Below are 16,109 nucleotides of genomic sequence, written 5' to 3'. Positions count from 1 at the left end.
TGTTTTAAAAGAAAAAAACGAAAAAAAACAAAAAAACGTAAAACGGTGTACTGATGTATATAAGCATGACGGAGGCCAAAAGGACACATTTATTGTGTACGTGGGGAGCTTTCCTAATGTACACAATAAACGTAGGGCAATAATGTAATCTGAAGGGGGCCTTATCTGTGAATTTCAATGTAATAATTCCAAGGTAAATAGCTCTTAACACATGCAATTTTAGCATTTATACAGCTAAAATGTAGCTAGAGGTCATATGCAGGGACCACATAAAAAGATCTATGCACCCAGCAAAAATGTACTTGCATGATGTGGAATAGTTCTCATTAGAAAAGATACTTTATCTAGAACGGTTGCCACATTGCAATTGAGACTTTCCTTTTAGCGCTGGATCCCACTTTACAAACCAGGTGACTGGACTCGGATGATAATTCCTGAGGACAACCCTACATTTTCAGTCTGCTTTGCCATATACATAAAACGATGATTCCCATACTGTACTGTAAAACGAAATCATAAACATATTTTTTTATTTTGAAACATGGATCCACTGGCAATCTCAGGTCTATGGATACAAACCAAATGTGACCGGAGGTCTCCAGTGGAGAAGCAATGATAAGGTAGTTTTGAGTACAAACCCTTCCCATCCTATCGTTTTTCAGTGATAAGGGTCACAACCTCTTATGGATTTAACAATACATCACAATGTTGTGTATATATATATATCTATCTCAAAAACACACACACACACACACACACACACACACACACACACACCACACACACACACACACACACACACACTCTACATACTTGGATAATACTCTTAAGGGAATGACCTCTTCTCCAACTCTATGTCTCTCCCTATGCTTCTTTTTTCGTTTTCTCTTCACCTTGTTAGCAGTTTCCTTCTGGTCATCTGTGACCTTTTCTTCTTCTGTTGAAATCTCTGCCCAAAAAAAAAAAAAAGCAAAAAACAGATATGAAGACAAATTTGTGTGGTTTCCCTTGTCACAGTGATAACAGATTATGAGAGGGCTGATAGATGTGCGCAAATGGACACTTATGTTGGCCATACACATTGTATAGGTGAAAGGCGAAATGTTCAGCTGACTGCTATCTCGGAGTCCCCCATTTAATCTAACGTGTATAGCGCCATCATGTGGTCTTGTTCATGCGCCACATTTTGGTGCAGGTTTGCATGGATTTTACAACCAGATTATCTAGTCCCAACACATGACAAACAGAAAAAAATGATTGTCAATATCTTTTGGATCAGTTTAAATCGCAAAAGCCCACATTAGCGTGCATCTGTGGAACATGCTCGATAACTATGAAATTGAGGGAAATAAGAGGCTGCCAAACCACTCAACTTGCATACCAGAGGTAACAAAATAAATGGACCTCATGCAAGCTGTTACAGCCTCCATAAACATCTGTCTGTTGATACCAGTGTACCCCCCAACACTTCTAATTATGGTGGGCAGTTTTAGATAAATGAATATTACGTGCTATACTTGATAGGACCCTGCGCCAATAAAGTTTTTTGCCTACAATTAATGTATACATCAGGAAAAAGCTTCCAGTGAATGCATTAAACCTAGTCTGTGACAGATGGTATCCGTTTAACGGATACAGCATGAACTTTCATGACGCATCTGTTAAACGGATACAATTATGGCCTATGGGTGACGGATGCCACGTGTAGGCATCCGTCGCTGACCTCCGTTTTAACGGATATGTTGAAAAGCTTCCGAGCCTGCGTGCAGGGTGGCCTCTGCTGCTTCGGTTAGATCCAGTGATATCGGTCTATTTATGGACAGTTACATCACTGGAGCTTCCCGACATACGTTTGACAAAGGCATCTGTAACCCATGGGAGTTAAAACCATATACTGCGTGGTATACTTTTTTTTTTTGCGGGATCCGGCGGGATGGAAAAGTGTATGCGCACAGGGCCATAAAAGAACAGAACAATCACCTCTACATTCTGCCAGCTCTAAAGATGCCACTTTTGATTTTGACTGTAGAGCATCATCTTTATCTTGCAATTTCCTGTGCTTGGAAAAGTCCTGCTCCTCTGAACTGCTGTATTTTCTTTTAGAAGGTCTGCCTTCTTCGGACTGGTCAGAGCTCTCGGCTCTGTCCCGTTTCCTTGTTTCCTTCTTAGGGGGTGGTTTGTTAGATTCTGATGTATCCGTCACCGAGCTTTCAGAAACACTGCGATGCCTCTTAGATTTTGTTGCTTCTTTGGTTGGTAATTCCATCACACTCTGGTCATTACTTTCATCCTCTGCCGTTTCATCGCTCTCCTTTTTGCTCTTTGAGTTTTTCCTCCTCTTCTTTTTCTTTTCCTCTGAAATAAAAATAAAAATTGTATTAGGCTCTGTTCACATCTGCGTCATGGCTTCCGTTCAGAATTGAGGCCACAACCCTGTGTCGGATCAGTCCTATGTGATACCCAGCAGCGCCTGACTAATTTGATTGATTCATGACGAGGCCCGTCGGGGTTCATAGTGGTTTCCGTTATTTTCACGGCAATATAGAGCTGCATGCTATTCTTGCCGTCAAATCTGACAGAAGTGCCAATGATGCCAAATTCTCAGAAATTATTTTATTTGCATGCAATCTTTCCCCACAGTGAATTAAAGAAATTACATGCGACTGCAAATCGCATTATTTCAAGTGGCCGTGTAGCCCTAGCAGTCTATAGAACAAAATGGCAGGACTAATAGTTTTTGTTTCCTTTCATGATTTACGCCAGGAGTCAGCAACTTTCAGCACTCCAGCTGTTGTGAAACTGCAAATCCCAGCATTCCCTGACAGCTAGGCTTTAGCATTCCAGCCAAAGACTGTTAGGGCATTCTGGGAATTGTAGTTTCACAAGCGATGGAGTGCATAAAGGTTGCTGACCACCGCTTTAGGCAATTGCTCTTTAAAGCTACATAATCTATACTTGTGATATAATCGTCCTAAATTTACTTTTAGGACAATTTTGTGAACTAGAGCAAAACTAATAAAATTTATTTTTGGAAAAATGTTCGATCCTTTTCATAGGCAAGTATACATACCTATAAAAAGGACTTCATGCATAATCTATACCGGAAACAGGTACCAATCAGCTTAATTTATGATTCTGCATATCCCTGCATTTATAACAGTTAAAGTGTAACTAAACTTTTAAAAAACTTTTGACACGCTTTGTTTCTGATTGGCTTTCCTTGGAGCGGTGTACAGGCCCAATAGAAAGTCTATTGAGCCCATACACCACTTGCTTGGCTTTCCAGGACAGCCGATCAGAAACTAAAGCGGTCCAGCTGTTCTACCGCTTCGTTTTAGTCATCGGTGGTGGTCTCAGTGCTCGGACCCCCACCGATCAAAACTTTTGACATGTCACTATAACATGTTAAAAAGTTTTTAACAGTTTAGTTATCCTTTAAGGGAGTAACGAACAAACTTAAAAGATAGTTTGGATTGATAATCACTATATCTTAAAGAGGCTCTGTCACCAGATTTTGCAACCCCTATCTGCTATTGCAGCAGATCGGCGCTGCAATGTAGATTACAGTAACGTTTTTATTTAAAAAAAACGAGCATTTTTGGCCAAGTTATGACCATTTTTGTATTTATGCAAATGAGGCTTGCAAAAGTACAACTGGGTGTGTTGAAAAGTAAAAGTACAACTGGGCGTGTATTATGTGCGTACATCGGGGCGTTTTTACTTCTTTTACTAGCTGGGCGTTCTGAAGAGAAGTATCATCCACTTCTCTTCAGAACGCCCAGCTTCTGGCAGATCACGCTGTGACGTCACTTCCCCAGGTCCTGCATCGTGTCAGACGAGCGAGGACACATCGGCACCAGAGGCTACAGTTGATTCTGCAGCAGCATCGGCGTTTGCAGGTAAGTAGCTACATCGACTTACCTGCAAACCCCGATGCTGCTGCAGAATCAACTGTAGCCTCTGGTGCCGATGTGTCCTCGCTCGTCCGACACGATGCAGGACCTGTGAGTGACGTCACAGCGTGATCTCTCGAGAACACGCTGTGTGTCTGTGCACTGGCAGAAGCTGGGCGTTCTGAAGAGAAGTGGATGATACTTCTCGTCAGAACGCCCAGCTAGTAAAAGAAGTAAAAACGCCCTGATGTACACACATAATACACGCCCAGTTGGACTTTTGCAAGCCTCATTTGCATAAATACAAAAATGGTCATAACTTGGCCAAAAATACTAGTTTTTTAAAAATAAAAACGTTACTGTAATCTACATTGCAGCGCCGATCTGCTGCAATAGGAGATAGGGGTTGCAAAATCTGGTGACAGAGCCTCTTTAAGTTATCATTATTGGATAGGAGAGTCCATGGCCATTTAAACACAATGAACTAACAGATATGAATGTGTATCACTGTACAATTCCAACAATCTCCCTTTAAGTCATACCTAATTCATGTGTCTCTTCGGCACTTAGCTCAGGGATAGGTTTGTTTTTCACAGTTTTCGGAAAAATGCCTACTTTCCTTGGGGCTTCCTCAGGTGGGTTGTTTAAAAGCTACATAATGTACAAGGGAGAAATAAAAGTCAAGATCTCACGGTTTGATCACAGCTCCTGGCTATATTTATAGGAAGAAATTTTATTAGAGGGGTAGTCCAGGATTAGAAAAAAAATAAAAGGGTCTGCTTTTTTCCCCAGAAACTTGGCTATGGACGGTATCTTGTATTTCAACATCAATTTGAATGGAGCGGACCTGCAATACAAGATATAGCTCATGGCCAAGAGTGGCATAATTTCAGGGGGTAAAAAAAAAGCAGACTTGTTTTTTTTATCCTAGACTCCTTAAACTGTATCTCGATTAGGTAGAATAGAGCGAGCGATGGATGATTTTACCATTAGACTCAAGGGGTTTGTGCTTGGTTTCTTCAGTTTTGAGCACAAATTCCTATCTCCCAAGAGAATACTCACCTATAAGCTGCAGGTAGTGATGCTAAGCAATATACACTGCTTGTATTAACCTCCTGATGGTTACTAACAAGGTAATGTCTTATTTCCCCTATTATATAAAAGGGATAATTTGCTAGGGTTAGAACAATTTTTTAGACCGTAACATTTTGCTCATTTTACTAAACAAATCTAATGCTCATATATAGGGTCTTCACAGACAATCATATTTACACCACTAAGATCATCATAATAGAGAACAAAAAGCTTGTGGAAAACAAAAACCGATAAGCGTGTGGTTGGCTGTTTTTTTTGGGCTATGTATTTTTCAAGCCAACCACGAGCCTTTGTTATATTACAGCTCAAATGTCAATTGCTGTGGGACTTGAGTGCAACTTTTGTCATACCGTTTCTTTGTAAAGTGATTCATAAAGCTTTCACGTGTTAGTCAGCCGAGAGTTAACGTGGCAGTTATCAAGTGACAAAATTTTGGGTGTAGCCCCAGCTTAAAATACTGCCAATAGTTCACAAATGTATCTAGTATATAAACTTGTGGCATACTAGTATCTCATATTGGCATACAAGGCTGCAGAAAATCCATGTAATAAAGTGTATAGTACACATGCACCAACCTGGGCTTTCCACTTCAGACAATCCCTACTTGTTAGAAGGGTCCCTGAAAAATGAGCAGATCACAAAGTGTCCCCTTGCTGGATCCGCAGTGATCAGCTGTAATATGTGGGGAAACCGGTCAGTAAGTGTTCAATTTCCCTGCTCTGCCACCACAGGGGAAATTAAGTATTACACGATGCTCATTCATATCAATAGGTTGTCTGTGTAATGCAGACCAGGACCGGTCATCCACAGAAAGACACTATTTATAACCCCTCTCCACTCTGGCCACCAGATGAACAGGGGACTCTCCTCTTTTACCTCAGAATTGAAATAAAAACAAGTTTTCTAAACTGAACAACCGCTTAAAGATGTTGAACTGGGATTCAAGACCTAAGGCCTGTTCAGTTCGGCTCAGTGTGTCAGTATGAGAATGACATCATCGTATCCAAGCCACTGCCTAAACAATTCATGAATCTTTAGCCCTGATCGCCATTTCCCTATATTGAATGTTATTTGGGTTTCGTAGATGGTCTGTATCCCCATTTGCCACGTTTTGCTGTTCTTTATAATCTGATCCATTCGTGTAAATCACTGTGTAAATGATCATCGTTAAAAATGAAATTTATTGTAGCAAAAACCCTAACAAATCCCCAGTCTGTAAAGAAATCACCTCAATTGCTTTGGCCGCTTGTTCTTGTGTCTCAAACTCTATAAATGCGAATCCTTTTGTGTCTCCTGTGGCTTTATACCGAGGAATGCTTATATAGACCACATTGCCACATTTACCAAATACCCGTTCTATCCAGCTGTGTGTAACGTTTTTAGGAAGCAGCTCCTGAGAAAACCAAAAATAGGAAAAGTTTACCACAAGAAGCATTGAGCAGAGCCTATACACATTAGAAAGAAATTGGTTAAAATAGCGGATTAGGATTGGTTCAAGCTAATGGGCACATGAAAATGTTATGCGAATGGCTGACGCCTGACAGATGAATTAAACTCTTTAGACTGTTTTGGCCGTTCGTCATCTGACCTGGTAAGGAGTTGTCGGTGAAGCAAGAACCCTTGTTTGTTACTTTGTACAGGAAATAAGCTTTCCTAAATCACCCATTAGGTTCACGTGCTATCATCGAGAAATCACAGTGATCAGATCGGGGGAATCCTCTTTTACAGGTCAGATAATGGATTGATGGATCTAATCAGCATTTTACACAAACGTTGTTGGATAGACTGTACCGAGAATCACCATGTGTAAACATAGCAATAAGAAGAAACGTTAAACAAATGTATCTTTGAAATTATGGAAATTATTTAACTAAAAGAAACTATTTCATTTTATAATTACAAAACAATGATTCTTTGTGCTGTCGTACTCTTAGGCTAGGACCCCACATGCAGTTTTGATGCAGTTATTGGCCAAACATAGAAGTGGACACAAAATAAATAAAACACATCAGCCTTTTCTTTATACCTTTACTTCCCTTTGAATCCACTTCTGACTTTAGCTCAAAAACTGCTTACATGATTCTGGCCTTACTCGCTGTGTGCAAAAGGGGACCTTAGAATGGGCACATGTTTCAATAACAGCTGTTCTTGGTGAGGTATATGGATCTCTTAAAGGGGTTTCCCAGCCACTAAAAATTGATAGCCTATCCTCAGGATAGGCCACTAGTAGCTGATGGGTCAGGGTCCGAGTCCGGGACCCCGCCGATCAGCTGTTTTGAAGGGGCCGATGCACTCGTATGAGTGCTGCTTCCCCTTCATTTCTTCTTGCTCACTGAGTCGTTGACACGCATTTAGCAGCGATTCACAGGTATTGCAGCGCTTCCTCCCATTCACTTCAATGGGAGAAAAGGCTGCAATATCTGTGACTTCCGCTAAATGCGTGTCGAGGATTCATAGTGAGCAAAAAGACGTGAAGGTTAAGCAGCGCTCATACAAGCGCTGCGGCCCCTTCAAAACAGCTGATCGGCGGGGTCCCGAAAGCTGGACCCCGACATCAGCTATTGATGGCCTACTCTGTGAATAGGCCATCAATTTTTAGCGGCTAGAAAACACCTTTAAGTCTGTTTTAAAGGCGTTATCCTATGTATCATACCAAAAGTCCAGAAACGCAGTTAATAACGGTTTTAAAGTAATATGCAGTGTTTCTAGCATATAAAAATACCTTCCTCATACTTTTTTTTGCTTCACTGTGCCCCCCTTGGTGCTGCTGCAAATCTGTGCTGCTAGGGGCGAGCCCTGAGTAGAATCAGTCCCCTTGCCCCTCTGGCAGCTGACAATATAGTCCTTTCTTACTTCCCCTGTAGATAGGCAACATGGAATCCAGAGTAGTGAAGATATATACTATGTGACATCCACAGTATGCACTCCCTTAGAAACCAATGAAAATGGAATGAAATAAAGACTAAGTAGGCATGTGAATTGTGTATAACTGCTGTCAGGATGCAGAGCTTTACAGTCCTAACAAGCTGAGAAGTAGTCTCCTCAACTATACTGCCCCGCTACTGCACAGGCTTTGCAAAAAAAGCTATTTCTATTAACTGCTCTGCAGTAAACGGAGATTCACTATGAAGACCTGCCTATGGGGTGAGTAACTAAGCACGAGTAACCACCAGCACTCCGCTATGGTGCGCAGTGCTATGCAGCTTGAACACCAGAAGCGCCATACTATGGAAGTACATGTCACAATTCTGCACTGGATCAGTTTTTTAAACAGTATGTAAATAGAAAACATGTTGGAACATCCCCTTTAACCCCTTAGTGACCACTAATACGCCTTTTAACGTCATTCACTACTGGGCTTTAGGCTAGGCTGACGCCTTTTCACGTCAGCCTAGTCTAAGTCCTGCACGGGTCTCCAGTGCAGGCTGGTGCCGGGGCTCTGCTGTCTGATGACAGCTGAGCTCCTGCTCCAACGCCCGCGATCGAAGTTTACTTCGATCGCGGCCGTTTAACCCGTTAAATGCCGCCGTCAATAGCGACCGCGGCATTTAACTTTGTTTACAGAGGGAGTGCGCTCCCTCTCTCACCCATCGGCGGCCCGCGAATGCAATCGCGGGTCTCCGATGGGGTGTCATGGCAGCCGGGGGACTGATAAAAGCCCCCAGGTCTGCCCTGGACATATGCCTGTTAGGACGCGCCGGAGGCACGTCCTAACAGATTGCCTGTCAGATTTACACTGACAGGCAATAATGCTCTGGTATACGAAGTATACCAGAGCATTATAGCAGCGATCGGAACATCGCACAGTAAAGTCCCCTAGTGGGACTAATAAAATCAGTCATCAAAGTGAAATAAAGATTATTAATAAAAAGTACAGTAAAAAAATAAATAAAACCATTTTTTTCCATAAAAAGTGGTTTTATTTAGTAAAAGTACACATATGTGGTATCGCCGCGACCGTAATGACTCCATTAATAAAGTTAATATGTAATTTAAACCGCAAAGTGAACACCGTAAAAAAAAAACGCCAAAAACTATGGCGAAATTGCAATTTTTTTCCATTGCCCCCCAAAAAAGTCATAATAAAAATGAATCAATAAGTCCCATGTACCCCAAAACAGTACCATTCAAAACTACGTCTTGTCCCGCAGAAAACAAGCCCAAAAAATCACTACATTGATGGAAAAATAAAAAAATTACGGCTCTTGGAAAGCGACGATGCAAAAACAAATAATTTTAGTTCAAAAGTGTTTTTATTGTGCAAAAGTCGTAAAACATAAAAAAACCTCCACATATGTGGTATCGCCGTGATCGTACCGACCCATAGAATAAAGGTAACATGTTAATTACGTCGCACAGTGAACGGCGTCAATTTAAAAACGCATAGAACAATGGCGGAATTTCAGTTTTTGTTTATAATCCCTCCCAAAAAGGTTAATAAAAGTTAATATAAAAATTATATGTACCCAAAAATGGTGCCATTAAAAAGCACAACTAATCCCGCAAAAAACAAGTCCTCATACAGCTATGTAGACGAAAAAATAAAAACGTTATAGCTCTTTGAATGCGACTATAGAAAAACGAATAAAATAGCTTGGTCATTAAGGCCTAAAATGGGCTGGTCACTAAGGGGTTAAGTGATGCAAGAGAAAACATATTTTTATTTTATTGTGATAACCATCAAAAAATAAAGTCACCATAAGAGGTCAATCCAACTGTGTATTGTGAGTAGAAACCTTTCAATATCAGTATTAATAGTGATATTTTCTGATGCCTAGGATCCCTTCCTGCTCATAAAGGAAAAACATCAACCATAGAACGGAATGGTAGTTACGGAAATAGCGTAGCTCGCATGATACGCTTCTTCCTTTACTGCCATCACTACTATGGGAGTTACGGAAACAGCGTAGCTCAGCTGTTTCCGTAATCCATGGTTGGGATTCGCACGTTTCAGCCACAACACTGATCAGTAGAAAGGGGTTCTAGAGAAAGGTGTAGGTGCCAGAGGTGGGGCATCTATCCGATATTTATGACATATCCTTTGGATATGTCATAAGTGTCTCTGATGGGAAGACCCCTTTAAGCTTCTTAAACATTAGGGTAAAAGACTTAAGCTAAAAACAGCTTAATAACGTAGTACGAGGTTTTATATCAGCAAATGACTCCTACATTACTGCAGATACAATAGAACTATATTTACTGTTGGGTTTATAGAACCAATATATTCCGGAGCACTATACACAGATTGCCATTACTCACTTACCGCATATACAGTACGTGCATCAACATCTTGTGGCTTCTCCCCTAGGGGAAGCCGCCTTCGGACTTTTGTACTGTCCAAATTAATCTTAGAATAAAAGAAAAAAAAAAATTTAGAAGCTGCTTAAAGCAGATTGGTCACATATTTATGCTGCCGTGTCGTACGGCAGCAAAAATAATTGACTAACATGCTGATTTCAGCAGTCTGTCACATATTAGGCAATGTTAAGTAGTTTCTGAGTATTTAGATGTTATACTTGCGGAACTCGGCCAGGGCTGAAAGCTTAAAGGCTATGTACACCTTTGAAAGGCAATTTTATTTTATTTTTTTAATAAAAACGTTATTCAGTGTGATTAGTGCAACTTTATAAAAATACTTTTTATTAAAAAAACATTTTACTTTTTAGAAAAGTCTCAATCAGCGGCTGGAGAAAGGCGGTAGCAGCATGACTATATAAATATACTTGGACAAGATGCAGAGCTGGCCGCACGCCGCAAGTATACCAGCTAAATACTCAAGCTCCGGCACATTACCTAATAAGTGACAGACAGCCAAAATCAGCATATTAGGCACCTCTTTATGCTGCTCTCAGACACACAAGCATAAATATGACGGACCCACTTTATAAAAGTCTAAGAGTAAGGAAAACCTGATGGTAAATACTTACCTCTACTACAGAAGAATTCTTCAGGGCTCTGGCAATAAGCTTGGGGTCGGTGGTCAATTTTTTCATTTTATTAAAAGAAGCCAGAAGGGATATGTCGATATCTAGAACAGAACACATTTGAAGTGAACTTTAAATACTGCATGAATCCAAAAAACAAATGATTTGCAGATGCAGGTACACCTGATCTGTATTAGGCCAGCTTCCTACGAGCATATTAGTAAATGTCCGCAATGCGGACATATTACGGATGATATTAATAATAATAATCTTTATTTATATAGCGCCAACATATTACGCAGCACTTTACAATTTAGAGGGAACATGAAACAAACAATATCAGACATTACATAGTGACAAAGTTCATTTACAATTCAAACCTGGGGAGTGAGGACCCTGCTCACAAGAGCTTACAATCTATGAGGACATAAGGGAGACACAAAGTGTAATAGTGTTTGTTCTGTACAATGGTCCGGCCATTTTTATACACATGCGGTGGTAACATAAAGCTGCATGAGCCGGTCACCAGCCAGTATCCGTGTATGACGGACATGAAGAGAAGGAGTGTGAGGGGATTTAAAACTGTGGATATTGGGAATTAATCGGATTGTCTGGGGTAGCACATTCCAGAGGACGGGTGCAGCACGAGAGAAATCTTGGAGACGGGAGTGGGAGGTACGGATTATGGAGGATTTTAATCTAAGGTCGTTGGCAGAACGTAGAGCCCGAGTAGGGTGGTAGACAGAGATGAGTGAGGAGATGTAAGGAGGTGCAGCACTGTGGAGAGCTTTGTGGGTGAGAGTAATAAGTTTGAATTTTATTCGGAAGGGGATGGGCAACCAGTGCAGTGACTGGCACAGATTAGAGGCGTTGGTGTAGCGGTTGGTCATAAAGATGAGCCTGGCTGCTGCATTGAGGATAGATTGGAGAGGGGAGAGTTTAGTGAGGGGAAGACCGATTAGTAATGAGTTACAGTAGTCAAGACGAGAGTGAATCAGAGCAACAATGAGAGTTTTGGCGGTTTCCTCCGTAAGAAAAGAGCGGATTCTGGAGATGTTTTTGAGGTGAAAATGACAGGAGCGTGAAAGTGATTGTATGTGAGGAGTAAAGGAAAGATCTGAGTCAAAAATAACCCCGAGACAGCGGGCGTGCTGCTTAGGAGTGATGGTAGTGCCACACACAGAGATGGAGACATCAGGTTTAGGGAGGTTAGTAGATGGTGGGAACACAAGGAGCTCAGTTTTGGAAAGATTCAGTTTCAGATAGAGAGGACACATGATGTTAGAGACAGCAGACAGACAATCACTGGTGTTCTGTATTAGAGCAGGGGTGATGTCACGGGAAGAGGTATATAATTGGGTGTCATCAGCGTAGAGATGGTACTGGAAGCGAAATCTGCTGATGGTTTGTCCAATAGGAGCTGTGTAGAGAGAAATGAGCAGCGGACCTAGGACTGATCCCTGAGGAACCCCGATAGCAAGGGGAAGAGGAGAAGAAGTAGAACCAGCAAATGACACACTGAACGAGCGGTCAGAGAGATAGGAGGAAAACCAAGAGAGAGCCGCGTCCTTGAGGCCAATAGAGTGGAGCATGTTAAGTAGGAGTTTGTGGTCTACAGTGTCAAAGGCTGCAGAGAGATCCAAAAGAATAAGGAGAGAGGATTTGCCGTCCGATTTAGCCACCAAGAGATCATTTGAGACTTTAGTAAGGGCAGTTTCTGTGGAGTGTAGAGTGCGGAAACCAGATTGTAAGGGGTCAAGAATGGAGTTAGCAGAGAGATAGCAGATAAGGCGAGAGTAGACCAAGCGTTCCAGGAGTTTGGAGATGAAGGGCAGATTAGAGACTGGTCGGTAGTTAGCAGCGCTGGATGGGTCAAGAGTTGGTTTTTTCAGTAATGGGTTTATATTTGGCATGTTTAAAAGCGGAGGGAAAGATACCAGAGGAAAGAGAGAGGTTAAATATTTTAGTCAGGTGACTAGTGACAGCTGGGGAGAGGGACTGGAGGAGGTGTGAGGGGACTGGATCACTAGGGCAGGTAGTAGGACGAGAAGAAGAGAGGAGCCTGGAGACTTCTTCTTCAGTTATTGGGTCAAATGCTGAGAGTGAAGAAGAGGGAGTGCGGGAGGGAAGGGGATCGATGTTACTAGGGGACTGGGGGATAATATCATGCCGGATGTCAATTTTAACTTTAAAATAAGTGGCCATGTCTTCAGCACTGAGATCTGTGATTGGCGTCTGCACTTTAGGACTAAGGAGGGAGTGAAAAGTATCAAAGAGGCGTTTTGGATTATTAGATAGTGTGGAGATGAGAGAGGTGAAATAGACTTGTTTGGCGCGGTGAAGGGCAGAGTTGTACGTTTTGAGCATAAATTTGTAATGGAGGAAATCTGCATCCAAATGCGATTTTCTCCACAGTCGTTCGGCACATCTCAAGCACCGCTGAAGAAAGCGGGATTGAGGCGTGTGCCAGGGTTGTCATCATCTTTGTCGTGTGGTTCGGAGTGTAGGGGGGGCTACTTCATCCAATGCATTTTTGAGAGTGTTATTATAAAGTTTGGCAGCCAGATTGGGACAGGAGAAGGAAGAGATAGGAGACAATGAGGACTGTAGACTGTCTATGAGTTGCTGAGTGTTAATGGCATGTAGATTTCTGTATGTCTGATACGTAGGGATGACCTGAGAATGCAGAGAATATTTGATAGGAAAGGAGAGAAGATTGTGGTCAGAAAGTGGGAGAGGAGAGTTAATAAAGTCAGAAACTGAGCAGAGACGGAAGAAGACCAGGTCAAGTGAATGCCCGTCTTCATGTGTAGGAGAGTTAGTAAGTTGTGACAGACCTAGGGATGAGGTTAAAGATAGAAACTGGGAGGCAGATGAGGAGATTGGGTTATCAATGGGGATGTTGAAGTCACCCATGATGAGAGTGGGTGTTTCAGAGGATAGAAACTGTGGAAGCCATGCAGCAAAATGATCCAGGAATTGGCGGGGTGAGCCAGGTGGGCGGTAGACAACTGCCACTCGGAGGGCAAAAGGGTGAAAGAGTCTGAGGGTGTGGACTTCAAAAGAGGGAAGTGTGAGTGAGGGGACCGGGGGAATGACCTGAAAAGTGCAGTGTGGAGAAAGAAGTATACCTACTCCTCCACCCTGCCTGTTCTCAGGTCTGGGGGCATGAGAGAAGTGGAGACCACCATAAGATAGAGCAGCAGGGGAAGCAGTGTCAGACAAGTGTAGCCATGTTTCTGTAAGAGCCAGGAGGTTGAGAGAGTTAGAAAGGAATAAGTCATGAATAAAAGTGAGTTTGTTGCACACGGACCGAGAGTTCCAGAGAGCACAGTTAAAAGAGACAGGAGAAGACATACAAGGAATGGCAAGAAGATTTGCAGGGTTTCTATGTGTGGCAGGTAAGTGGTTGAGCTCGGCAGAAGAAAAGGGAGGACCAGGGTTGGGAGAGATGTCCCCTGCAGCGAGTAGCAGGAGAATGGAGAGAGACAGCAGATGGTTCTGTGATTTATGAGAGCGTTTTTATGTTGGGCAGTGGGATGAGATGGGTTAAGTTGACTGAGGAAAGTGAATAGTGAATGGGAGCTGTACATAGGCGAGGCAAGGAGAGAGGGACTGATGTAGACTGTTTTTTGGCAAGGCTTAAATGGACGATAGGATTGTAAACCAAGAGCAGCTATAATGATGAGAGCGGTAGCAAGCATGTTTGTTTACAGATAGTTAGAAATCTAATATTTAGAGCGTGTGCTAGTTTGTTTGATTTGGTAATGCAGCTTACCTGTCACTGACCCTGTGCAACTGCCATGTATAACTGCCATGTATAACTGCCATGTATAACTGCCATGTATAACTGCCATGTATAACTGCCATGACACTTTGACAGTATCACACTTAGACAGAGATGACTTCTGCCGTCGTGCCCCCCTGCACGAGTGCCTTCCCCATATGCTACATCTAAATTTATAGGGGAGTAGATGCTCAGATCTAGGCCTAATTAAGCTCGTTCAGCTATTAATCAAATCAACTAGACACATGAGGTGAAAAGCTATGCAGAGATAAACAAACAAACTAGCAGGTCTGGATGATCCTAAAACTTAACGACGATCAAACACTTTGACAAAACTTTGAGATAACAGACTATATATTTTATCAGAACTCGAACAGTATTACAGATCCATAATACCGACGGGCTGTCCTCCAAGGGAGATAAATGAATTACATAACAGCCCCTCTGAAAAACAGATGCAATACATATACAATACGGATGACATACTAATGCAATGTGTTTTGTTTTTTTTTATCTGCAAAATCGATTATAATGTGTTCTGCATTTCTAAAATAGGCAAATATTTTATACGCCCATGTAAATAGCCTCATGTAGCTCCGTGTTATGGAAAAAATAAAAACTAGATATACTGAAGAAACATTTTGCATCAGCATTTGTAAGCCAAAACCAGGAGTGACACAAACAGAGAAAATTCTAATGGAAAGATTTGTATCTCTGAGGCTCAATGAACACGATGCGTATTACGTGCGGTTTTGCCGGCCGGATTTGCGTGCGGCAAATCCACAGCGTAATACCGTACCAGCACAGTCAATGAGATTCCAGGAAATCTCATACACGCTGCGGTATTTTTCGGGATGGAAATTGACCTGTGGTGCGTTTTTTAGAATCCGCAGCACGTCAATATATCTTGTGTTTCCTCTTGCGAATTCTATCTGCCTAGTGCTGTGAAAAATCGCACCAAAATCCGCAGCATGAAAACGCGCTGAAAAACGCAAACCATAAAAACCGCACCAAAAAAAAAACAAAGTAAAAAAAAACAAAAAAAACACACGATTAGGTCCGTGCATGGCCCCGGAGCTCGGACCACAGAAAGAATCGGCATGCCTTATTACGGCCGTGTTCTGCGCGCTCATTGAAAATATTGGCTGTGGCCATGTGCACAGCCCGCGATTTGTGGGCGGCTCGCAGCGGTCACTCCGTGGCCGGCCGACCCGGAAATCACGGCCGTGCACATGGCTACGGTTGTGTGTATGAGGCCTTAGGCCTCATTCACATGGCAGTATTTTTAATCAGTATTTGTAAGCCAAAACCAGGAGTGGGTTCAAGTGTTTCCATTATAATTTTTTCTCGGTGTAGGTTCCAATCCTGGTTTTGGCTTACAAACACTGATACAAAATACTGACTTGTGAG

General features: G+C 42.1%; 1 protein-coding gene across 2 annotated transcripts in view; it reads right to left on the bottom strand.

The window, feature by feature from the left end:
• The window catches only part of LARP7 (La ribonucleoprotein 7, transcriptional regulator), a 46,305-nt gene that overhangs the window by 22,959 nt on the left and 7,237 nt on the right, over positions 1 to 16,109 (bottom strand). For both annotated transcript variants that reach the window (XM_075860530.1, XM_075860531.1), the window contains exons 3-8: positions 10,916 to 11,016; positions 10,252 to 10,335; positions 6,217 to 6,381; positions 4,436 to 4,544; positions 1,981 to 2,355; positions 814 to 949 (exon numbers count right to left, since the gene is read on the bottom strand). In XM_075860530.1, coding sequence (XP_075716645.1) covers positions 814 to 949; positions 1,981 to 2,355; positions 4,436 to 4,544; positions 6,217 to 6,381; positions 10,252 to 10,335; positions 10,916 to 11,016 — 970 coding nt within the window. The remainder of the gene's footprint in view (positions 1 to 813; positions 950 to 1,980; positions 2,356 to 4,435; positions 4,545 to 6,216; positions 6,382 to 10,251; positions 10,336 to 10,915; positions 11,017 to 16,109) is intronic.

Source organism: Rhinoderma darwinii, chromosome 1, assembly GCF_050947455.1.
Source record: "Rhinoderma darwinii isolate aRhiDar2 chromosome 1, aRhiDar2.hap1, whole genome shotgun sequence".
NCBI lineage: Eukaryota > Metazoa > Chordata > Amphibia > Anura > Rhinodermatidae > Rhinoderma > Rhinoderma darwinii.
This window is presented reverse-complemented; position numbering and strand designations above follow the sequence as displayed.